This window comes from Argentina silus (assembly GCF_951799395.1).
Source record: "Argentina silus genome assembly, chromosome: Y".
Taxonomy (NCBI): Eukaryota; Metazoa; Chordata; class Actinopteri; order Argentiniformes; family Argentinidae; genus Argentina; species Argentina silus.
In genome coordinates, this window is record NC_139654.1 from 32,287,351 (window position 1) to 32,313,097 (window position 25,747).

The following is a 25,747-nucleotide window of genomic DNA, read 5'->3' on the forward strand; positions in this document are numbered from 1 at the left end:
GGCAGACAGGGTACTCACGGACAGACAGGGAGAATCTCTGACAAGGACATGGGGAAACACACAGGCTATAAATAACAAACAGGGGACAGAACACACAGGTGAAACCAATACTGGTAGATTAGGAGGGCACTGGCCCCGTACCGCCAGAGGAGGGCGCCAGAGTCACCAAACAGCAACCTCAAGCGTGACACCTACCATTTGAATGTCGCAGCAGAAATCAAGACACATCAGACCAGGCAACGTTTTTCCAATCTTCTATTATCCAATTTTGGTGAGCCCGTGTGAATTGTAGCCTCAGTTTCCTATTCTTAGCTGAAAGGAGTGGCACCCGGTGTGGTCTTCTGCTGCTGTAGCCCATCTGCTTCAAGGTTCGACGTGTTGTGCGTTCAGAGATGGTCTTCTGCATACCTTGGTTGTAACGAGTGGTTATTCGAGTTACTGTTGCCTTTCTATCATCTCAAACCAGTCTGGCCATTCTCCTCTGACCTCTGGCATCAACAAGGCATTTTCGCCCAGAGAACTGCCGCTCACTGGATATTTTCTCTTTTCTAACCATTCTCTATAAACCCAAGAGATGGTTGTGCGTGAAAATCCCAGTCGATCAGCAGTTTCTGGCACCAACAACCATGCCACGTTCAAAGTCACTTAAATCACCTTTCTTCCCCATTCTGATGCTCGGTTTGAACTTCAGCAGGTCGTCTTGACCATGTCTACATGCCTAAATGCATTGAGTTGCTGCCATGTGATTGGCTGATTAGATATTTGCGTTAACAAGCAGTTGAACAGGTGTACCTAATAAAGTGGCCGGTGAGTGTATATACAGTGGGGGAAATAATTATTTGATCCCCTGCTGATTTTGTTAGTTTGCCCGATTACAAAGAAATGAGCGGTCTATAATTTTTATGGTACTTTTATTTTAACAAATAGAGACAGAATATCAACAACGAAGTCCAGAAAAAACACATTATATAAAGTTATAAATTGATTTGCATTTGATCGAAGGAAATAAGTATTTGATCCCCTACAAACCAGCAAGAATTCTGGCTCATACAGACCGGTTATATGCCCATGAGGCACACAGATTAGCCCTGTCACTTTAGGAAAAGTACTCCTAATCTCTGCTTGTTATGGGTATAAAAAGACACCTGTCAATAGAATCAATCTCTTCCATTCCAACCTCTCCACCACCATGGGCAAGACCAAAGAACATTCAAAGGACATCAGGGTAAGAGTTGTAGACCTGCACAAGGCTGGAATGGGCTACAAGACCATCAGCAAGAAGCTTGGTGAGAAGGAGACAACTGTTGGTGCAATTATTAGAAAATGGAAGAAATACAAAATAACCATCAATCGCCCTCGGCCTGGAGCTCCATGCAAGATCTCGCCTCGTGGGGTAAGGATGATCATGAGAAGGGTGAGGGATCAGCCCAGAACTACACGGGAGGAGCTTGGTAATGATCTCAAGGCAGCTGGGACCACAGTCACCAAGAAAACCATTGGTAACACACTACACCGTAACGGATTGAAATCCTGCAGTGCCCGCAAGGTCCCCCTGCTCAAGAAGGCACATGTACAGGCCCATCTGAAGTTTGCCAATGAACACTTAAATGATTTAGAGAAGGCTTGGGAGAAGGTGATGTGGTCGGATGAGACCAAAATTGAACTCTTTGGCATAAATTCGACTCGTCGTGTTTGGAGGGAGAGAAATGCTGAATGCTACAATCCCAAGAACACCATCCCCACTGTCAAACACGGAGGTGGAAACATTATGCTTTGGGGTTGTTTCTCTGCTAAGGGTACAGGACGACTTCACTGCATTGAGGGGCCAATGGACGGGGCCATGTACCATAAGATCTTGGACGAGAACCTTCTTCCCTCAGCCAGAGCACTGAGGATGGGTCGTGGATGGGTCTTCCAGCATGACAGTGACCCAAAACATACGGCCAAGGCAACAAAGGAGTGGCTCAAGAAGGAGGTTCTCGTCCAAGATCTTACGGTACATGGCCCAAGCTCCTCCCGTGTAGTTCTGGGCTGATCCCTCACCCTTCTCATGATCATCCTTACCCCACGAGGCGAGATCTTGCATGGAGCTCCAGGCCGAGGGCGATTGATGGTTATTTTGTATTTCTTCCATTTTCTAATAATTGCACCAACAGTTGTCTCCTTCTCACCAAGCTTCTTGCTGATGGTCTTGTAGCCCATTCCAGCCTTGTGCAGGTCTACAACTCTTACCCTGATGTCCTTTGAATGTTCTTTGGTCTTGCCCATGGTGGTGGAGAGGTTGGAATGGAAGAGATTGATTCTATTGACAGGTGTCTTTTATACCCATAACATGCAGAGATTAGGAGTACTTTCTTAAAGTGACGGGAGTAATCTGTGTGCCTCATGGGCATATAACCGGTCTGTATGAGCCAGAATTCTTGCTGGTTTGTAGGGGATCAAATACTTATTTCCTTCGATCAAATGCAAATCAATTTATAACTTTATATAATGTGTTTTTTCTGGACTTCGTTGTTGATATTCTGTCTCTATTTGTTAAAATAAAAGTACCATAAAAATTATAGACCGCTCATTTCTTTGTCATCGGGCAAACTAACAAAATCAGCAGGGGATCAAATAATTATTTCCCCCACTGTATATATATATATATATATATATGTTTTCTTTTTTAGTTTTTTTTTAAATTATTTATTAACAGGAGAGAACTTGTACAGGGGGGGAAGTGGGGGTGAAGAGGTGTCAAGGGTTGGGGTTAGGGTTAGTACAGGGAGTGTAGTGGGGGTGAAGAGGTCTTAGGAAGGACTGTTAAGATGTAGCCTGAAGAAATGGGTTTTCAATCTACGGCGGAAGATCGGTAGTGACTCTGCAGTCCTGACAGTGTGGGGACTGCTCATTACACCAGTGGGGCGCCAGGACAGTGAAAAGCCGTGACCGAGTGGGCACGGCCGCTGCATCCACGTAGAGGTGGTGGTGGCAGGCGGGCAGCCGAGGTGGAAGAGCGGAGTGATCGTGTAGGGGTTTGGGGGCTAACCATTGCTTGCAAGTAGGGAGGGGCTGTTCCCTTTGCCGCCCGGTAGGCGAGCACCAGGGTCTTGAATCTGATTGCTAGCTGCTACCGGGAGCCAGTGGAGGGTGCAGAGGAGGGGCGTGACATGGGAGAATTTGGGGAGGTTGAACACCAGACAAGCGGCAGCGTTCTGGGTGAGCTGCAGAGGTCTGATGGCGGAGGCGGGGAGTCCGGCCAAGAGTGCGTTGCAGTAGTCAAGGCGGGAGATTACAAAATTTGTGCTGCTTCTCTGGTGAGGAATGGGTGTATCCTTCTGATGTTGTAGAGGAAGAATCTACAGGAGCGTGCTGTCGCTGTGATGTTAGCCGCACAAGATAAGTGGTTGTCAAGGATCACCCCAGGTTTCTTGGCTGTATGGGAGGAGGTCACAGTAGAGTTCTCTACTGTGATGGAGAAATCTTGGAGAGGGCAGGCTTTCTCTGGGAGGAAGAGCAGCTCAGTCTTGTCAAGGTTGAGCTTGAGGTGGTGGGCTGACATCCAAGCAGAAATGTCAGCAAGACATACCGAGACACGTGTTACCACCTGTGAGTCAGAAGGGGGGAAAGAGAGAAAAAGTTGAGTGTCATCAGCGTAGGTGTGGTAGGACAAACCATGTGAAGAAATTACAGAGCCGAGAGATTTGGTATAGAGAGAGAATAGTAAAGGCCCAAGAACAGAGCCCTGGGGGACCCCAGTGGTTAGGGCTCATGGAGAGGACAGAGATCCTCTCCACGTCACCTGGTAGGAGCGACCGGCCAGGTAGGATGCAAACGAGGAGAGTGCAGAGCCAGAGATGCCCAATTCTGAGAGGGTGGTGAGAAGGATCGGGTGGTTTACTGTGTCAAAAGCAGCAGACAGGTCCAGAAGAATGAGAACAGAGAAGAGGGAGGAAGCTCGAGTGGAGTGGAGGGCCTCCGTGACAGCGAGGAGAGCAGTTTCAGTAGAGTGCCCAGCTTTAAAGCCGGATTGGTGAGGGTCGAGGAAGTTGTTTTGAAAGAGGTAGTTAGACAGTTGGTTAGAGACAGCACGTTCAAGGGTTTTAGATAAGAAGGAGAGAAGGGATACCGGTCTGTAGTTATGGACAGCAGACGGGTCAAGAGTTGGTTTCTTGAGAAGAGGCTTGACTCTGGCTGTCTTGAAGGCAGCTGGGACAGACCCTGTGGATAGAGAGAACTTGATTAAAGTGGTAAGGAACGGAATGAGGTCTTTGGAGATGGATTGGAGAAGGGGGGAGGGGATAGGATCGAGGGGGCAGGTGGTTGCCCGCTTGGATGTAACCAGTTTTAGAACATCGTCAGGGGAGAAGGGGGAGAAATCTGATAAACCAGAGATAGGCTAGTGACAATGCCCCCCAAATTTTGAGATACCCCTACCGGAGGTAGAACTAAACCCAACAATGTTTTTCCTCATCTCTAAGGTCTCCCATACATGAAATGGATTCTTAGACAAAAATATTTTTCTGCTAAGGTTGTGAAATTGACAGATATTGTCATATACCTCCAAACAAAAAAAAGCCTAAAATATAGCCTGTCCGTATGGGAATTAGGACATATAAACTAATGCAGAATAATAACACAAGCTCTGAGAGCTTTGAAACTTGGCATGTTTGTAGCCAGGGAGTCACTTTACCTACTGGAAAAACCTGGATGTGAATATCTTGATGTATGAAGTAGATGGAGACCTATAAACACATACCTAAAATAAGCGGACAGTGAAAAAAATGATATCTATGCAGAATGTTATCATTTACTTTATAGTTGCTTTGCCAGGGATTATCATAGGAACACATGGCTTGTTGGAAAGGTGGGGTTGTGCTGAATCCAGCAATACCAAATATGTATATATGGTATGAACAATGAAGATGGTATGTCACTCAATGTATGAGGTGTCCAAAATGAAAGAAAATGAAACAGTGACAGCCTCCAGTCCAATGCCCATTATCAGTGGTCAGAGGAATGTTGACAAATTCAATGTTACTGCAAATTAACTTACATGAGGTAATTACTGCTCTATATTATAATACATTTAATAATTATATTTTTAATATTGCACATTGTATTATATAGTTCATACGGAAAGAAAGATCCAATTGAATCAGGTTATAATTGAAAGGAACACCTTTATTAAAATATTTACATCCACTTGAATTTCTTTGTAGTCAAGTAATTACTGTATAATGGGAAATAATGTTGGCAGCTTTGGTCTCTCCAGACCAGTAGTGGGCAGTAGAGCCCACTACCCCCTTGATGTGACCTTTGATTAGATATTAGATATACCTGATTTGATAAGTATTAATGTGGTCTAGTTAGTTGACTACTGTTAGGCTATCGGATCCAGCTGAAGCTAGCTACATCATTGTCTTTATGGATATTTTCCTAAACTGACAGGTAAATCATTACATTACAATCATGTGAAAAGGCTGACCTAGAATCATACAAGTAGTTAAATAGCCTAGCTAAGAAAGTACTTAGCCCTCTGAATTAGCACCATTCTTTCTGCTAGCAACAAAACTGTAGAGTGAATGTGTAATTTAACATTGTATTTCATTGTATTATGAAAATGCTAATTCTTAAATGTATATTATTTTCCCTTTTTACTAGTCTGTTGAATTATGGAGGATGACTTACAGACATTGGATCCAAATCTTTGTATCATTTGTGGGAAACATTTTGAAAAGGGCAAGAAAAAAGATCCCTATGTCCAAAACCCCACAGTAGAAGGCCTCCAACGCATACTTACTCTTGCTCAGCAGAGAGATGATGATGTCCATAAAACCCTTGCTCCATATAGAGATGACATACTTTCAGCCAAAATTAAAGTGTCATATCATGTATCATGTAGAGCGAACTACTGCATCAAGACAAAAAACAGTGAGCAGCAAGTTGCAAATGTTGAGAGTGAGAGCACATCTGTGCCAAGAAGGCTGAGTAGGGCTGATACAACATCATTTAACATACAGAGAGATTGTTTCATTTGTGGGAAGGCCAGCACTAGACCAGAACCTCTGACAGCCATTTCAACTGGTACAGGCGCGAGTACCAGAGAAAAGGTCCTTCATGCAGCTTCTGAAAGGCTTGATGAAGATGTACATCTTCGGAGTCTTTCATGCCCAGATCTCTTTGCATATGATGCTAAATACCATAAAAAGTGCCTTGCACACTACATCTCTGAACGAAATATAGCAGCTGCCAGACGAAGAAAAGAATCAGAAAAGCAGACCAATGTCTATGACAAAGCCTTTATCAAGCTCACTGAAGACATTGATAAAACAGTGTTGTCCAAAGATATGAAAGTGAGAACTCTCAACTATTTGAGTGATAGCTACGATGACATACTAATGAGCATTTCTGAGGAAGATGATGTGTCCATGGTCCAACACAAGAAATACAGATCCTGGAAACTAAAGGGAAAGCTGATGCAGCATTACAAAGACAGGCTGGTATTTGTTCCATGTCCAGGAAAGTCAGATCTGGTGTGTTCGGAGACTATGACTGTAGGTTGTGCACTGAGGGAAGCTGCTCAACTCAGAGAAAAGACTGAAGAACATACAGAAGACTATGAGACAACACTTCCAGAGACAAGTCAGAGTCTTTCTGAAACTCAATTATTACACAGGGCTAAAGACATATTGAGGAAAAGCATGGAGCAGGTAGAGCATGACAGTAAATCATATGTCAGCAGTGATCGTCTATCACGTTGTCAATGCAGCAAGTATGTACCAAACACCCTGTATGATTTTGTGAACTGGTGTGTTGATTCACGTGCCCACAGAGGTTACCAAACATGTGATGATGACCCAGCTTCGAAGGACAATCTGTGTGTGATAGCAATCGGTCATGATCTCATTGGGCAGAGCCGTCACCATCCATACGCCAATCACACTGGGACTCGCCATTTTGATTCATCATGAGTTTGGTAGTAAGACACTCATCGATGAGCTCAGTGCAATGGGGCACTGTGTTTCCTATACAGAGGTTAGGCATTTCCTCACATCTGTGGCAGCAGACCAGATATCAAGGACAGAGAGAGGTGTCTACATCCCAACAGGCCTCACTGGAGTCGCTGAATATGGAATTGTTGATGCAGCCATCGACAACTTTGACCAAAATGAAGATACCCTGGATGGGAAGCATACAACTCATGCTATGGCTTCTGTTGTGTTCCGAAGAGGCCAAGTCTCCACAGCAGATACATGCCTAGCACGGGTTCCAGAGAGGTCCCTCACCACCTTAAACACATTCGACCTGAATGGAGATACACTTTACAGGTACTTATTTTTTTTAATTTTTTCTCTGAAATCTATTTTTATGTTTTCATGTTATGGTATCCACTTATTCACATGCACTGCTAAAAAAATAATGGGTGGGTGAAATGTTTAATAGTGAAGTGAATGTATGCTGTGAGGGTTTAAAGTGATATAATATTCAATGCATATGATCACAAGATTATCCTCTCATTTCAATTGACAGATACATCAAATCAACAAAGCGACCAGAACCACCTGAACTTCCCCAGTCTGAGTTACTAAACACAAACACAACAGTCTCTAAAGCAGCTGAAGACAGAGATCTGGTATGGAAGCTGTCCCGAAATGTAATTGAGAATCGGCAGCATGTCCCTTCATGGTCTGCATTCAATGCCCTCACGTCAGACACTGCTTGTTCAGTAGCCAGTGTACTCTACATGCCCTTCATAAGAGAATCACCCTCAGAATTGTCCACCATCTATACATCGTTGATAAGACTTGTACAGCTTGCTGCAGACCTGGGACAGGACCATATTCTTGACTGCAGACCTTGCTATTTATAGTAAAGCACAACAGATACTGTGGAGCAAACCACTTCCTTTACAAGGAAAGATCACAATGAGACTGGGAGGTATGCATATCACGATGGCTTACCTGGCAAGCATCGGAAAGCTGTATGGCAATGGTGGACTCTTTGACATACTAACTGAGTCAGATGTGTATGCAGAGGGAACAGCTCGACAGATGCTTCAAGGGAAACAGCTGGCAAGAGGAGTAAGGAGCATAAAGCCTCTGAGGCTCTGTTCAGGCTCTTCTGGAAAGCTATGCAATCATGGTTTGAAAAACAAGGCCAATGTGCAATGACTGAAGAACAAGAGCAACTCCTACGAGATGTACAGCATGCATTTCATGGTAATGACAAGGCCACTGCTCAACAGCTCATCGGTGAGGTGGAGACTGAACTCCATGAGATTCAGAAGAAAATCCAGAAGTTCACAAATGAGGGAGTTAAGCAATCAGCAACATTTGGATACTGGATAATTTTCCTAAATGGTGCTGATCTGTTGCTACGGATCCTTCATTCAGAACGCGAAGCTGACTTTCAACTTCACCTGAATTGCATGTGTGGAGTTATGCCTTGGTTCAGAGCTGCTGGAAAGACCAATTATTCCAAGTACATGCCTGTCTATGTTGCAGAAATGAAAACCCTTGAACATGAACAACCAGAAGCATACACATTCATGCAGCAAGGTGGGTTTGTTGTTCGCCGGTCTGAGCATCGAAGCTTCAACTGTGTGGCATCTGATCAGGCACTGGAGCAAACCATTAATCGTGAAGGCAAGAGTCAGGGTGGAGTTGTTGGTTTTACATTGCGAAAGGGAGCTCTCACAAGATGGCTGATGACAAGACATGTAACCACAGTGTACAAAATCCCCACTCACTTCCCGAATAACTGGCTTGTGTCATCGCGCTGCTTCAACTGTCCCTGCCCAGAACGCACTCATGCAACCACGCCACACCTCACGCGTAACGCAAACACCTGATGACAATCAGCTAATTAGAACCGCAATATAACCTACCTGGCTGTGAGGTGCCATCGTTTGCATCCAGATCGTTTGCCCGAGATCCCGACACGTCTCCTATCTCCTGGCCTGCGAAATTATCCTGTGTGCGTCTTTGAAACGTGAGTGTGGTTTCCCTCTCCTCCTGCCTTTGATCTTGGCTGTATATCCAACATTATCCGACACCTGCATGTCGTTTGAAGTTTGCGCCTGCAAGTATTGTTTGTGTAGCAAGCGGTGATAACGTGAGCGCTATGCCGGTAACCGGAAGTAGTGATGTAAATATGTAAATATTTAAATCTGCAGTATATTGATTTATCCTTTGGAATAATTTATGTTAATGCTGCCATGGTAGTTATGTCACTTTATAATGATGTATTGTGCTGTTCGAACAGTTAATTAATTAATTATGTGATTCGCTAATGTGAGATGTTAGTGTGGAGGCCCATTTGGGGCCAACACTCAACTTATGACACTGAATGTGAAGTGTGCTGATTATGAAGTTCTTATTTCTGATGGCTATGTTTTTTGCCTCTTTTGTTGTTACAGCACACACGCAATGTAACCAATTTCCAGAAACATTAAAGAAAGAGTACTTGAAAGAAAAGAATTATCAATAAATGCCCATTGCGGCTAAACTGGACTTCTCTCTGCCTGCGTCCTCCTTCCAACTCCCCAACCATCTGACCGTGGTCAGCCTGTTCCCAGTCTCTTTCAAGAGTGTCCCAGTGCCTCACCTTACCTAGAGTGTTCCCACTCGTTTCACACAGCGTATGTGGATGCCATGAAAGAGCTTTGTGACATTGATGCAAAGGGCCCAAAAGTACACCAGGAGCATGGAGCATCCAGAATGGAAAGAGACGAGAGAGACATACAGGAGATAATGGAAGCTGTGGAGCAGAGACAGAATCCTTTTGATCTTGAAAGCATTCCTGAGGAATTGATCAATATTGCAAGTGGTCAGGTTGCATCTGAGAAGGTTGCAAAAGGGCTCTCAAGCTTCCTCCAAGATGGTGCAAAGCAGAATGCCATCTTTATTGAAGAACGTCTGGCAAAATCAAAAAGAACAAAGAGCTTCTGGGAGCCTGAGAAAAGAAACCAGTGTGCAACCTTCAAGGATATGAAAACATCAGTTGGAGTCCGGTCTAGACAGGTTCACATGGACTCAGATGTGCTCTTTCGAAGGTTACTGGCTGTTTCCAAGCAAAGAGAGGTGTCCATGGAAACTGTGATGTCTCACGAACTCGCAGCTGTCCCGCCCTCTTTGTTTTATGATGATGGAAGCATGAGGAAGACAACTAAAGCTGACCTTGCCAAGAAACTGGAGGCTGTTGTTGAAGAGTCACAGCAGCTGCCAAATGCTGAAGTACCATCAGCATACATCATCGATGGCATGGCTCTTCTACAGAGTCTCCATGATTCAGCCTTTCAAACATTCAACGACCTGGCCGAGTGTGTCTGGAAAAAGATCACAATGTTAATGGGAAAGGAAGGCATCAGCTGTGTTGTTGTAGTGTTTGACAGATATGACCATCAACACTCAGTCAAAGATCTAGAGAGGCAAAGAAGAAGCACCATTCAAACCACACGAACACATATCATCACAGGACAAGCAAGTGTTCCAAACTATAGGAAATACCTTAAGATCAGTGGAAACAAGGCTGCTCTATGTAGCTTTGTGAGTAACTACATCACCAGTACTGGGCCGATGAGACTCTCTTCAGAGAACACAGTAATCTTGGCAGGTGGATTTGATAATGGTGAGGAAGTTAAGAGGGTTAGGAAGTCAGGCATTGACTATTTGACAGAGCTTTACAGTGACCAGGAGGAGGCCGATGCGAGACTGGTGTTACATGCAATACACCTTGCACAGTCACATTCTCGTCTAATAGTCAAATGTGATGATACAGATGTGCTGGTTTTGCTGATCTACTATACAAGCAAAGGAATGTTTGGATCCTCTGCAGTTTTCATGCACTCTGGACATGGCCTGAAGGAAAGATTCATCCCAGTCTGTTCAATCACTCAGAAGCTTGGACCAGTTCTTTGTGATTGTTTGCCTGCATGCCATGCCCTCACAGGTTGCGATACAACAAGCAGCTTATACAGAATTGGGAAGACCACTGCCTTCACAAGACTGAAGTCCCATCTGAGTGAGCTGAAGGAAATGACTAAGTTTGGACTTTCTGGAAGCCTGCAAGAAGCTTTGCCTGTGGCAAGAAAATATGCCCTCCTCCTGTATGGCCAAAAAAAAAGGGTGGATGGACATCTTTGCACCAATCTGGATGAGCTGAGGTACACACTTGCATCTACCACAGATGCATCTGCAGCAAATCTACCTCCAACAGAAGATGCCTTCCAGCAACATGTGTTGAGAGCCTTATATCAAACAGCAGTGTGGCGTCACAGCCACCTGGCCAAGCCTCATCTCTGGAACCCAGTTGGTAGAGGATGAAAGTTTAGAGAAGATGGGTCCATTGAACTTGTGATGTTCCAGAAGGAACCAGCACCTAAAGAAGTCAGAGACATCACCCACCTGTACTGTAAAGATGGAAAATGCAATGATACCACCAAATGCCAGTGTCTTGCAGTGGGATTGACTTGCACTGAGTTTTGCTCTTGCTCTTTTCCAGACTGTCCAAATGTGACCCATTTTGTCACTGATGATGATGTGGATGAGTGACAGTGAAATGCAGTTGCAGTTGTGACATCAGGGGGGCTGACATGCCAAAGTGCCCCTAGAATGGCTACCAAAAGAAGCCCATGTTACAATTGATTGCTGCTAAAAAATAAAAAGCCTGAGAGAGCTGAAGATTTAGCGTGAGGAGAGGGCTCATTCCTCCTCAAAGTGTTTGTTTGGTTAGATACCATTTGTTTGATTTGAAACTGTAATTTGATTTGTGCTCTGTGAAGTTAAGTTATAGTTTTATTAAAAGGCTCATCAATGCCAAACTGCAATCCTGACTCCTGGTCTCTTGTGTGTGCTATTGCCAGGCCCGAAGCCTTAACTAGACTCACCGATCTCTGGTGATGTTCTCAGACAAGACACTACAGCACATTGCAATGCAATGAGTTCTTTCATTTGGGACAGCTCAAACATCTAATTATGAATGATTGCATGGTTTATTTAAATATTTGGTTGGCTGGATTTAGCACAACGACATCCTTCCAATAAGCCATTTTATGAGTTTCGAGGACAGTACAAGTAGTCACTGTAAAAGGTGTCATCTTTCAATTTCAATCTTTGTTTCCATATGAACTGTATAGTACAGTGTGCTATATTATATGTGTCATTATTAAATGTGTAGTACAGAGCAGCACTAACCTCAGGTTACTTAATTTGCAGAGCTTTGGACTTTTATATCAGTGTTTGATTTTCTTTCATTTTGGACACCTCATACATTGAGTGACATACCATCTTCATTGTTCATACCATATATACATATTTGGTATTGCTGGATTCAGCACAACCCCACCTTTCCAACAAGCCATCATATGTGTTCCTATGATAATCCCTGGTAAAGCAACTATAAAGTAAATGATAACATTCTGCATAGATATCATTTTTTTCACTGTCCGCTTATTTTAGGTATGTGTTTATAGGTCTCCATCTACTTCATACATCAAGATATTCACATCCAGGTTTTCCAGTAGGTAAAGTGACTCCCTGGCTACAAACATGCCAAGTTTCAAAGATCTCAGAGCTTGTGTTATTATTCTGCATTAGTTTATATGTCTTAACTCCCATACGGAGAGGCTATATTTTAGGCCTTTTTTTGTTTGGAGGTATATGACAATATCTGTCAATTTCACAATCTTAGCAGTAAATATTTTGTATCTAAGAATCCATTTCATGTATGGGAGACCTTAGAGATGAGGAAAAACATTGTTGGGTTTAGTTCTACCTCCGGTAGGGGTATCTCGAAAACTAAAGCCCTTTTTGACTGTTTGTCACTAGCCTAAGACTGGGTGTTGCACAGTGGGTTTGGGAGGAAAGGTAGCATTGTTGGTGAGAGGTAGAGAGAAGGAGCTGTTAATGTCATCAACCTTCTTTTCAAAATAGGTGACAAAGTCATCGGCAGACAGAGAGGAGGGAGGAGGGGGAGGAGGAGGGTTGAGGAGTGAGGAAAATGTGGAGAACAGTTTCCTTGGGTTAGAGACAGAGGATTGAATTTTGGAATGGTAGTATAAAGCTTTAGCAGCTGATGCAGATGAGGTGTAGTTGAGGAGGAGAGAGATAAGGGTCGAGATCATCAGGAAGGCCAGATTTTCTCCATTTCCTCTCAGCTGCCCAGAGCCCTATTCTACAAGCTTGCAGGGTTTCAGACAGCCAGGGAGCGCATGGAGTGGATGGTGCCGGCCTTGAGATCTGTGGACTGAGAGAGTCGAAGGATGAGGAAAGAGAGGACAGGAGGGTAGAGGAAGCTGCATCAGTAGAAAGAAGAGAGAGGGATTCAACAGAGGGTAGGACGGATAAGACGAGGAAGAGAGAGTGGTTAGTGAAAGGGTGCGCAGGTTGCAACGAGAGGATACAGTGTGGGTAGAGACTGGCTGGGAGGGTGAGCATTTGAGAGGGAGGGAGAAGGATACTAAATGATGATCAGAAACTGGAAGAGGGGTAACAGTGAGGTTTGAGGTATGGGAGGATCTTGTGAAGACAAGGTCGAGCTGATTGCCCGCCTTATGAGTCGGAGGAGAGTGGGACAGGGTGAGGCCGAAGGAGGAGAGAAGGTCAAGTGCTCCAGACGAGTGAAGCTTCTCCGACTGGATGTTGAAGTCACCCAGTATTGTGAGCGGTGTGCCGTCCTCAGGGAAGAAGCTGAGAAGGACATTCATCTCATCTAAGAAGTGGCCAAGCTGACCTGGAGTACGATAGATAACAACAATGTGAAGTTTGACAGGGGAGGTGATAGAAACAGCATGGAATTCAAAGGTGGAAATGGACAGGTGTGACAGGGGAAGGACATTATGTGACCACTTAGGTGAGGAGTCCTGTTCCTCCTCTTCGACCAGAGAGTCTAGGGGAATGAGTAAAGGAGTAGGCATCAGAGAGGGCTGCCGGAGTAGCTGTGTTATCCGGTGTAATCCATGTCTTATGTGAGAGCAAGGAAGTGGAGAGACATGAAGCAGGCATAGACTGAGATAGCCTCTGCTTTCCGGACCGCAGACTGGCAGTTCCAAAGTCCTCCCGTGACAGTGAGGTCATGGTCAGTTGAGCATGGTGGGTAAATTAGATTGGAAGGGTTGCGGGTGGAGGTGTAGCGTCGATGTGTCCTCCTGATGGAGGAAATAACAGGAATGGGGAGAAAGCACATTGTGATTTTTTGCCGGTATAGAGGGAGAGGGTTAGTGGGAAAAGTAGGATATATAATCACCGGCCACTTTATTAGGTCCACCTGTTCAACTGCTCAGTAACGCAAATATCTAATCAGCCAATCACATGGCAGCAACTCAATGCATTTAGGCATGTAGACATGGTCAAGACGACCTGCTGAAGTTCAAACCAAGCATCAGAATGGGGAAGAAAGGTGATTTAAGTGACTTTGAACGTGGCATGGTTGTTGGTGCCAGACGGGCTGGTCTGAGTATTTCAGAAATTGCTGATCTACTGGGATTTTCACGCACAACCATCTCTAGGGTTTACAGAGAATGGTCCGAAAAAGAGAAAATATCCAGTGAGCGTCAGTTCTCTGGGCGAAAATGCCTTGTTGATGCCAGAGGTCAGAGGAGAATGGCCAGATGATAGAAAGGCAACAGTAACTCAAATAACCACTCGTAACAACCAAGGTATGCAGAACACCATCTCTGAACACACAACACGTCGAACCTCGAAGCAGATAAAGTGTCCGGTGAGTGTAGGTAGGCTCAATAGGTAAAGAAGAAATTATCAAAATAGAATAAAAATACTTCAGGAGTGATCTTTTACATTTTACATTTATGGCATTTAGCAGACGCCTAGCTTTATCCAAAGCGACTAACAATACATTTATTTAAGTAAGTGAATTATCTATCCAACAGTCATCATAAGACAAAGTAATCAATGCTCACACCAGGGGCCATCGGCAGTCGTAATGCCAGTAGGCTAATTTTATTAGTATATTTTTTTTAAATATACTTTATTAGCAGGAGAGAACTTGAACAGGGGGGTAGCAGGGGAGAAGAGGTCTCGGAGTTGGGGTTAGGGTTAGTATAGGGGGGGTAGTGAGGGTGAAGAGGTCTTTAGGAGGGACTGTTAAGATGTAGCTTGATCGTCACAATCTAAATGCAGATTCTGTGATTGCTGATGACTGGCAGAGTAGCAACCCCTCCCACCTGACGATCAGTTAACGACCAGACAGGTTTCACCACTCACTCAATCCCAAATGTATTAGTCCTGGTCCAGGGAGAGCAGGAGTTAAATACCTGGCAGGATAGGGTTTAGGCCCTCCCACTGGAGATTGACAGCACTTCACAGCAATTGACTTCAAACAGGTGGCTTTCAATAGAAACTACTTATCAGAGCGTAAGGCAGGATAGCGACAACAAAACAAACAACTAAACAGCTCTTTGATTAGAACAAGATTAAACTAATTTACTCAGACTGGAGAACAGGCTTCACCACTCACTCAATCCCAAATGTATTAGTCAGGACTGCAGAGTCACTCCCTATCTTCCGCCGTAGACTGAAGACCCATCTCTGCAGGCAACATCTTGACTGTCCCTCCTAAAGACCTCTTTACCCCCCACTACCCCTCTCTACAGTTCCTCTACTGTAAAAAATCCTTCCTTCTTCTAGCATTATGACTAGCAATGGCCCCTGGTCCGAGCATAGATTTTTTTCTTACGATGACTGATGTATAGATGACTCACTTATTTTCGACAAATGTACTTGTTGTAAGTCGCTTTGGATAAAAGTGTCTGCTAAATGTAAAAAATGTACAAATGTAATCCCCCCTGTCACATTCCACAAATGTGAAAAGAACAGAAATATTACCTGAAGTTTGACTTCACAACTTGATCAGGCCATTCTAAAAGCTCCATGCATTTCATTAGCTGTGGATGAATCAACAGACACCACTGACAATGCCCAGCTTCTTGTGTTTGTCAGATTTTATAATGAAACAAAGAAGGGATTATGTGAGGACATGTTGGGTTTAACTAACCTTGAAGCACACACCAGAGGAGAGGATGCTGAAGGCAGTGGACTCCATCACGACAGATGGAGCTCCAGCCATGATAGGAAGAGAGAGGGGATTGGTTGGATGTTTGAAAGAGACCACCCTGACCTTACTTCATACAACAATCTGTCCTGTGTGCCAGTTTAGGAAAGGAGTATGCGGAGATCATGACAATGATGATGAAACGGATCAACTTTTTGAGAGCGTCATCATCCCTACAACATCATCTGCTATGAGGCTTTCTGACAGAGGTCAATGCGAGCTTTGATGATTTACTACTGCGCAACAATGTCACATGCCTCAGCAAGGGCAAGGTTTTGGAGCATTTTTGGGCCATTCAGGAAGAGATCAAAGCTTTCCCATCAGAGCAAAATAGTGTTAAGGCAACTAAGTTTTCAGAGTTTTTGGAAGGGAAGGAGAACATGTAAAAGGTTGCATTTGTGATGCAGACATCACATCTTAATTAAACTCAATCTTACACTGCAGGGACGGGACAACACCGTGTGTGATCTCAAAACAGCAGTCTGTGCTTTCCAGAGGGAATTGGAGATTTTCAAGAATGATCTCCAGGGAGAGCTTGTCCACTTCCCCAAACTTTTGGAGCAAACCAAGGGAGAGAAAGATATTCACAACCATGTTTATTTCATCCAGAAGCTGATGGATAACTTCAAGGCTCACTTTGATGACTTCACTCTTGGAAGACAACTGCTGCTGTTCATCCAAAACCCTTTCTTGATCACAAATGTTCTCAGAGGAAGCCAAACAGATCTTCAGATGAGTAAATATTGCAACAATACAAATGGAGTTGATTGAACTTCAAGGAAATGTGGCCTTAAAAGTGCAGTTGGAGATTATGACCCTGTCACTTTCTGGGAAAGATGGTGCCTGCAGCTGGTGTCCCTGTGAGACTTTCTGTGCATTCAGATTTTTTGTCAACTTAACTTTCCTTATTTATTATTTCGGGCCATGCAATGCCCAAAGTGAGTTTTACATGTACATTGGCCCACAGTGACTTTTTTGCATAAAGCTGACTATGCAACCATTTTTGTTCTTCTGGAATGCTGTCACAAATGTGCACTTTATTTACATAATTTGGCAAAAGATATTAATTCATTATTTTTGTTGGACTCATTACTTACATTTATTTTAAGACAGCATGGCAAATAGAAGGCTAATAGCCTACTACAGTTTTTGCACCGAAACTTTTAATTTCTAAAATAAAGAAGTTGTTTGTTCATCATTCAAATGCATCTTATTTGTTTCATTCAATGTTTTATCAGTATTTCCCAAAACATTTGATAGAAAAACATCCAGTCATAATATGGACGACTACGGTGTGTTACTCCACCGCTCTACGGTATGAAAATGACGGCATCCATCCGGACCTTTGCCAACGAGAAAATGTTGTGACTGGACCTTCACAAATTGTAATTGAGTACCCCCTGACCTAGATCTAACACAGTTACAGCTAAGCACAACATTGACCCATTGGTCCTCACAACACTCATAGAACCAATGATATACACCAAGGGAAGCTGGTGGAGGTAGAAATCTCAATTACAATGAATTACAATGAGCCACGAGCCTCCCCACAAACCCTAAACCCCACAGTGACTCTAACATCACAGGTCCTACCCACACTGATGCAACACAGCTGTACACCCTCTTATCAGCTACTCAACCCCCTCCACATCTGAAGAAAGTAGATCAGAGTGTGTGTGTGTCTGTGAGTGTGTGTGTTAGAGAGACAGTGTGTCTGTGCGAGTGAGTGAGTGTGTGTGTGTGTGTGTGTGTGTGTGTGTGTGTATGTATGTACAGTGGGGGAAATAATTATTTGATCCCCTGCTGATTTTGTTAGTTTGCCCGATGACAAAGAAATGAGCGGTCTATAATTTTTACGGTACTTTTATTTTAACAAATAGAGACAGAATATCAACAAAGAAGTCCAGAAAAAACACATTATATAAAGTTATAAATTCATTTGCATTTGATAAAAGGAAATAAGTATTTGATCCCCTACAAACCAGCAAGAATTCTGGCTCATACAGACCGGTTATATGCCCATGAGGCACACAGATTAGTCCTGTCACTTTAAGAAAGTACTCCTAATCTCTGCTTGTTATGGGTATAAAAGACACCTGTCAATAGAATCAATCTCTTCCATTCCAACCTCTCCACCACCATGGGCAAGACCAAAGAACATTCAAAGGACATCAGGGTAAGAGTTGTAGACCTGCACAAGGCTGGAATGGGCTACAAGACCATCAGCAAGAAGCTTGGTGAGAAGGAGACAACTGTTGGTGCAATTATTAGAAAATGGAAGAAATACAAAATAACCATCAATCACCCTCGGCCTGGAGCTCCATGCAAGATCTCGCCTCGTGGGGTAAGGATGATCATGAGAAGGGTGAGGGATCAGCCCAGAACTACACGGGAGGAGCTTGGTAATGATGTCAAGGCAGCTGGGACCACAGTCACCAAGAAAAACATTGGTAACACACTACACCGTAACAGATTGAAATCCTGCAGTGCCCGCAAGGTCCCCCTGCTCAAGAAGGCACATGTACAGGCCCATCTGAAGTTTGCCAATGAACACCTAAATGATTCAGAGAAGGCTTGGGAGAAGGTGATGTGGTCAGATGAGACCAAAATTGAACTCTTTGGCATAAATTCGACTCTTCGTGTTTGGAGGGAGAGAAATGCTGAATGCTACAATCCCAAGAACACCATCCCCACCGTCAAACACGGAGGTGGAAACATTATGCTTTGGGGTTGTTTCTCTGCTAAGGGTACAGGACGACTTCACTGCATTGAGGGGCCAATGGACGGGGCCATGTACCGTAAGATCTTGGACGAGAACCTCCTTCCCTCAGCCAGAGCACTGAGGATGGGTCGTGGATGGGTCTTCCAGCATGACAATGACCCAAAACATACAGCCAAGGCAACAAAGGAGTGGCTCAAGAAGAAGCACACTAAGGTCATGGAGTGGCCTAGCTAGTCTCCAGACCTTAATCCTATCGAAAATTTGTGGAGGGAGCTGAAGCTTCGAGTTGCCAAGCAAAAGCCTTGAAACCTTCAGGATTTGGAGAGGATCTGTAAAGAGGAGTGGACCAAAATCCCTCCTGAGATGTGTGCAAACCTGGTGACCAACTATAAGAAACATCTGACTTCTGTGCTTGCCAGCAAGGGTTTCTCCACCAAGTACTAAGTCATGTTTTGCTTGGGGATCAAATACTTATTTCCTTCGATCAAATGCAAATGAATTTATAACTTTATATAATGTGTTTTTTCTGGACTTCTTTGTTGATATTCTATCTCTATTTGTTAAAATAAAAGTACCATAAAAATTATAGACCGCTCATTTCTTTGTTATCGGGCAAACTAACAAAATCAGCAGGGGATCAAATAATTATTTCCCCCACTGTATGTATGGGAGTGTGTTAGAGAGAGAGAGAAAGAAAGAGAGAGAGAAAGAGTGTGTGTGTGTGTGTCTCACCTGCGTCAGTGGTGCCGTTGGACATGGAGGAGTTGAGGGACTCGCTAGTGTCCGGTCGTTTCAGTCCTGTTCCGTCATCGCTGTGGGACAAGCCTCTTGGTGGCCTTGACTGACTGGGGGGGGGGGGGGGGGAGTCAATGCTTGCAGTGTGAATGCTACATCGTATTTACTCTAGGTAATGTGTACTTACTCAAGACCAGTGGTTCTCAACTGGTCTGGCCTTGGGACCCACATTTTCCCATGGTCATTAAGTCTTGACCCACTTTTATAGAATTCAAACCAAGCAAATTTATTCCTCAAAAATGAACATCATATGAACATCATAACTGTAACATCATAACTATAAATATAACATATAAAACATAATAACTGTAAATATAACATAAATAAACATAAAATAAAATATAAATAAAATATATTTATTTATTTAAGAGATCTGTAAACACATGTATATATATATACAGTGGGGGAAATAATTATTTGATCCCCTGCTGATTTTGTTAGTTTGCCCGATTACAAAGAAATGAGCGGTCTATAATTTTTATGGTACTTTTATTTTAACAAATAGAGACAGAATATCAACAAAGAAGTCCAGAAAAAAAACATTATATAAAGTTATAAATTCATTTGCATTTGATCGAAGGAAATAAGTATTTGATCCCCAAGCAAAACATGACTTAGTACTTGGTGGAGAAACCCTTGCTGGCAAGCACAGAAGTCAGACGTTTCTTATAGTTGGTCACCAGGTTTGCACACATCTCAGGAGGGATTTTGGTCCACTCCTCTTTACAGATCCTCTCCAAATCCTGAAGGTTTCAAGGCTTTTGCTTGGCAACTCGAAGCTTCAGCTCCCTCCACAAATTGTCTATAGGATTAAGGTCTGGAGACTAGCTAGGCCACTCCATGACCTTAGTGTGCTTCTTCTTGAGCCACTCCTTTGTTGCCTTGGCTGTATGTTTTGGGTCATTGTCATGCTGGAAGACCCATCCACGACCCATCCTCAGTGCTCTGGCTGAGGGAAGGAGGTTCTCGTCCAAGATCTTACGGTACATGGCCCCGTCCATTGGCCCCTCAATGCAGTGAAGTCATCCTGTACCCTTAGCAGAGAAACAACCCCAAAGCATAATGTTTCCACCTCCATGTTTGACGGTGGGGATGGTGTTCTTGGGATTGTAGCATTCAGCATTTCTCTCCCTCCAAACACGACGAGTCGAATTTATGCCAAAGAGTTCAATTTTGGTCTCATCTGACCACATCACCTTCTCCCAAGCCTTCTCTGAATCATTTAGGTGTTCATTGGCAAACTTCAGATGGGCCTGTACATGTGCCTTCTTGAGCAGGGGGACCTTGCGGGCACTGCAGGATTTCAATCTGTTACGGTGTAGTGTGTTACCAATGGTTTTCTTGGTGACTGTGGTCCCAGCTGCCTTGAGATCATTACCAAGCTCCTCCCGTGTAGTTCTGGGCTGATCCCTCACCCTTCTCATGATCATCCTTACCCCACGAGGCAAGATCTTGCATGGAGCTCCAGGCCAAGGGCGATTGATGGTTATTTTGTATTTCTTCCATTTTCTAATAATTGCACCAACAGTTGTCTCCTTCTCACCAAGCTTCTTGCTGATGGTCTTGTAGCCCATTCCAGCCTTGTGCAGGTCTACAACTCTTACCCTGATGTCCTTTGAATGTTCTTTGGTCTTGCCCATGGTGGTGGAGAGGTTGGAATGGAAGAGATTGATTCTATTGACAGGTGTCTTTTATACCCATTACAAACAGAGATTAGGAGTACTTTTCCTAAAGTGACAGGACTAATCTGTGTGCCTCATGGGCATATAACCGGTCTGTATGAGCCAGAATTCTTGCTGGTTTGTAGGGGATCAAATACTTATTTCCTTCGATCAAATGCAAATTAATTTATAACTTTATATAATGTGTTTTTTCTGGAATTCTTTGTTGATATTCTGTCTCTATTTGTTAAACTAAAAGTACCGTAAAAATTATAGACCGCTCATTTCTTTGTAATCGGGCAAACTAACAAAATCAGCAGGGGATCAAATAATTATTTCCCCCACTGTATACCCATATTTAACTTAATGTACTGCAAAATTAACATTTTGGCCCACGACCCTCCCCCCAGATTACATTTTGGCCCTCCACTGGGAAGAATTTGGGCACCCCTGCTCTAGACAGTGTTAGTGTGTAGTGTGTACTTACTCCAGACAGTGTTTGGGAGATGTGCTGCTGAACTCGTCAGCGTCATAGAATTCGTCCTCGCTGCTGGAGTAGGAGAAGTCTGGGACGGAGGGGAGGGCCATGTGGGAGGGGGTGGTCACGCCACTGCTGGGGCCTGAGGGACCACTCCCTGAAAGAGAGAGAGAGAGTGCAAGAGGGAGAGGGGGAGGTTACAGCTGAGACCACAAAATGGGTTTCCACAAGGCATGTCAAGTATGGCTGATAATTCTATACTACAGCTGCTATAGTTTAATCACATACAGAGGCTCTATGGAGCTAAATCTCTTTTCTCAGGCTCCTCAGTGCACAGCTGAGCACAGCAGTAATGCTGCAGCATCAGCAGGATCAGTGAGAGGTTAGAAGCCCTCCAGCCAGAGAAGTTATGACATGAGGAGAGAGTACCTCTCTCACACACACACAGGCTCTCACACACTCACCACACAGAACGTGAATAGCGTAACGTGTGCTTTTGGAGTAAAAAAATCATAAATCCCAAAAAACAACAGTCCTGTCCTCCACAAACCCTCTAGTGCTGAATGTTTGACCTCTTGACCCCCTTTGACCTCTCACCTGTGCTGTTGGGGCTTGGAGTCTGCAGGCTGCTCATCACCGTGACAACAGGTCCCACCGGTGGAGTGAAGGGCCGCTGTTCCACTTTACACACCTGCGAGCCATCTACACGACAACAGGAGGGGGCATATAGAGTCAGAATGAACAGACAGATACTCCCATTGGAGTTGCCATGCCAGTTCTACATGAATCATAAACCTACAGAGCACTGACATCATAAAAGCATTGCTTTATGACACAACACCACACACTTTTCATGACAGACCGGCAAGAGAAAGAAAGCTTGTCAGTTCACTTTGCCGAGCGAGATCTGAGATTCTAAACCTGTGCCAGCCAGAATGTTCTTAGCCAGCCCGCCACTCCGCAGACACAGGGGTCCGGACCTCGGAAAGAAGGGACCCCCAAGTCCAGTTTGAGCTCAGGCTGAAATTAGCCTGGCCTACAAAGGGACAATTGATAATGACAATGGGTGGAGACGGGCTGCTGGAGCGGCGATATCATTGATGTCCACCGGGGGGCATTGCAGCTGAGTTTTGTGTTTCATGAGTCACTCTGCACAAGTGCCTAGGGGGTTAGGCATGGTGGTGTGCGTGTGTAGGGTGGTATGTGTGTGTGTGTGTGTGTGTGGTGAGTACATGTAGGGAGAGTGGTCTCTGTGTGCGTGTGTGTTGAGGTGGAGGTTATGGTGTGTGTGTGTGTGTGTGTGTGTGTGTGTACCTGTGGGTAGGGTGGTCTGTGTTGGCATGGTGTTGACTACTGAGGCGTCCAGAGAAGGTTGGTAAATCCCTTCCACTGGGTTGATGGTGCTCTAGACACGGGGAGACAGAACACACACACACACACACACACCTTAAAACACACAGGACACACGGGCAACATGCATGCATTAAGGCTATACACCAGGGGAGGCTGGTGGAGGTAGAAATCGGAGGACGGGCTCATTGTAATGCATGGAATTCCGCCCGCGTAAGCGATACTATTCCTCATTCCATTCCATGCATTACAAAGAGACCGTCCTCCGATTTCTACCTCCATCAGCCTCCACTGCTAAACACATACTTAGCACATCAAAACACAGCTAATATGCAAACAAATATCCTAAACAAAATGAAATGTACACTGCCAACACCCGGAAAGATCGATTATCTTTCACTTTGCTTCCAAGAAACAGTGTACTGTACACTCACCAAACACTTTATTAGGAATACTATACTAATACTGGGTAGGGCCTCCCTTTGCTCTCAAAACAGCCTCAATTCTTTGTGGCATTGATTCAACAAGATGTTGGAAACATTCCTTTGAGATTCTGGTCCATGATGACATGATTGCATCACGCAATTCCTGCAGATTTTTCAGGTGCACTTTCAAGCTGTGAATCTCCCATTCTACCACATCCCAAAGGTGTTCTATTCTATTCTATTAAATTCAGATCCGGTGACTGGGAAGCAGTGTTGCCAACTTGGCGACTTTCCAAATCCTCTTAGCGACTTTTTTTGTCAAAAGCGACTTGCGACAAATCTAGCGACTTTCTCGGATGTTATTGGAGACTTTTCTGGTGTTTTGGAGACTCTGACGTGAAAGCACATATCGCTCTGCAGTTACTGTCCTCAACGAGCAGCGGGTGTTGCCGTGAGCCCCTCCCCCGTCCCAAAGCACTCACAGGCGGTCAGTCTCACGCAGCAGTCCCAGCTGCAGTCAGAGCAGAGAGGAGACCCACACCACTCTGCGTCCACACTGCAAATGAATCGCGCGTGCGCAAAGCCGCCGCTGATCCCGCCCTGGCTTACAGAGCGGGATGTAAATGTAAATGTTTCTTCACTGTCACACTAAAATAAATTACTGCATTTGACTCACACAGCCTCAGTCACTTACTCACCTCGTCCACTGCGTGTGTGCCTCTCTGTGACATAAGCTTAAACATCTAGCTAGCTAGCTCATCATGTCTAAACTGTCCGCTCAAAAATACAGAAAGGAGTGGGGATCAAACCCTGAATTCAAAGGCTGGTTGAAGCCGTTTATTGGAGATGATACACGGGCATACTGCATGTATTGTAAGGCTGATTTCTACGCCAAACTTTGTGATATAAAAAAACACATGACAACTCAAAAACATATTCAAAAGGCAAAGCCTTATAACAGTTCCACCCAAAGCAAGCTGCCATTAATGAGTAAAAAAATTTACTCTGCAAAAAAGGCTGAAGCCACCATGGCATTAGCTATTGCTGAACACTGTTCCATGCTAGCATGTGATCACATTGGGGAAGCATGTAAAGCTGCTTTCTCAGACTCCACTGCTGCTACTCACTTCAAAATGCACAGGACAAAGTGCACGGAAATGATTAATGGTGTTCTAGCACCATACTTTCTAAAAAAGTTGGTCGCAGATGTGGGTGACCATAGTTTCAGCCTCCTCCTCGATGAGTCCACAGATATAAGTGTTTCTAAGTACCTGGGGGTTGTGATAAGGTACTTTAGTGACACCAAACACACAATTGTCTCAACATTTCTGGGGCTTGTTGAGTTGGAGGGAGGAGATGCCAGATCTATAGCCCGAGCTGTTGTGGCTTTCCTGGAGAAGTGTTGTCTTAAAAAAAGAGAAACTCCTGGGGATAGGGACTGACAATGCCTCTGTTATGACGGGGATTAACAATGGGGTCCATAACGTGCTGAAGGAGGAGTATGGCCTCAAAGATCTGGTTCTTATTCGCTGTGTGTCACTCTCTGCAGCTTTGTGTCTCTTTTGGGTCACTTTGCCGGTCCCAAGCCCGGATAAAGGAGGAGGGTTGGACGTAGAGCTAGCAATTCCACCCCACATAACAGTATTTTGATTAAATTTGATATTCTAACATTTAACAATACAGGACAAAATTGTTTTATGTAATGTGGGTCTAGACAAAGCATTAAAGTCATGAAGTTATTTTGAGAAGTGATTTCAATGGCAAAATTAAAACCAAGAATCAACAGAAGAAAGTTAATTTGTAGTTCTAAACATATTTAGGGTGTTTTTTACTCACTTTTTGTCTCTCCCACGACATTATTCCTCTCTCCTACAGCGTCCATTACAATTACATGCAAATGAGATATTATGCAAATTAGGCGATGACGTCATTTAGCGACTTCTAGCGACTTTTAGGACAGCCAATAGCTACTTTCCTTACTGAGGAGTTGGCAACACTGCTGGGAAGGCCACTGAAGAACACTGAACTCATTGTCATGTTCATGAAACCAGTTTGAGGCGACTTTTCCTTTGTGACATGCTGCATTATCATGCTGGAAGTAGCCATTAGAAGAGGGGTAAAATTGTGGCCATGAAGGGATGCACATGGTCAGCAACAATACTCAAATAGGCTGTGGCATTCAAGCGATGATTGATTGGTCTTAACAGGCCCAAAGTGTGCCAAGAAAACATTCCCCACACCATTACACCACCTCCACCATGAG

The 25,747-nt window shown here is 44.1% G+C and overlaps 1 protein-coding gene across 3 annotated transcripts in view; it reads right to left on the reverse strand.

The window, feature by feature from the left end:
- LOC310824224 (oxysterol-binding protein-related protein 9-like) overlaps positions 1-25,747 on the reverse strand; it is a 76,535-nt gene that overhangs the window by 21,655 nt on the left and 29,133 nt on the right. For all 3 annotated transcript variants that reach the window (XM_083697053.1, XM_083697051.1, XM_083697052.1), the window contains 4 exons: positions 23,024-23,114; positions 22,307-22,411; positions 21,719-21,866; positions 19,508-19,620 (listed from right to left, as the gene is read on the reverse strand). In XM_083697053.1, the coding sequence (XP_083553179.1) occupies positions 19,508-19,620; positions 21,719-21,866; positions 22,307-22,411; positions 23,024-23,114 (457 nt within the window). The remainder of the gene's footprint in view (positions 1-19,507; positions 19,621-21,718; positions 21,867-22,306; positions 22,412-23,023; positions 23,115-25,747) is intronic.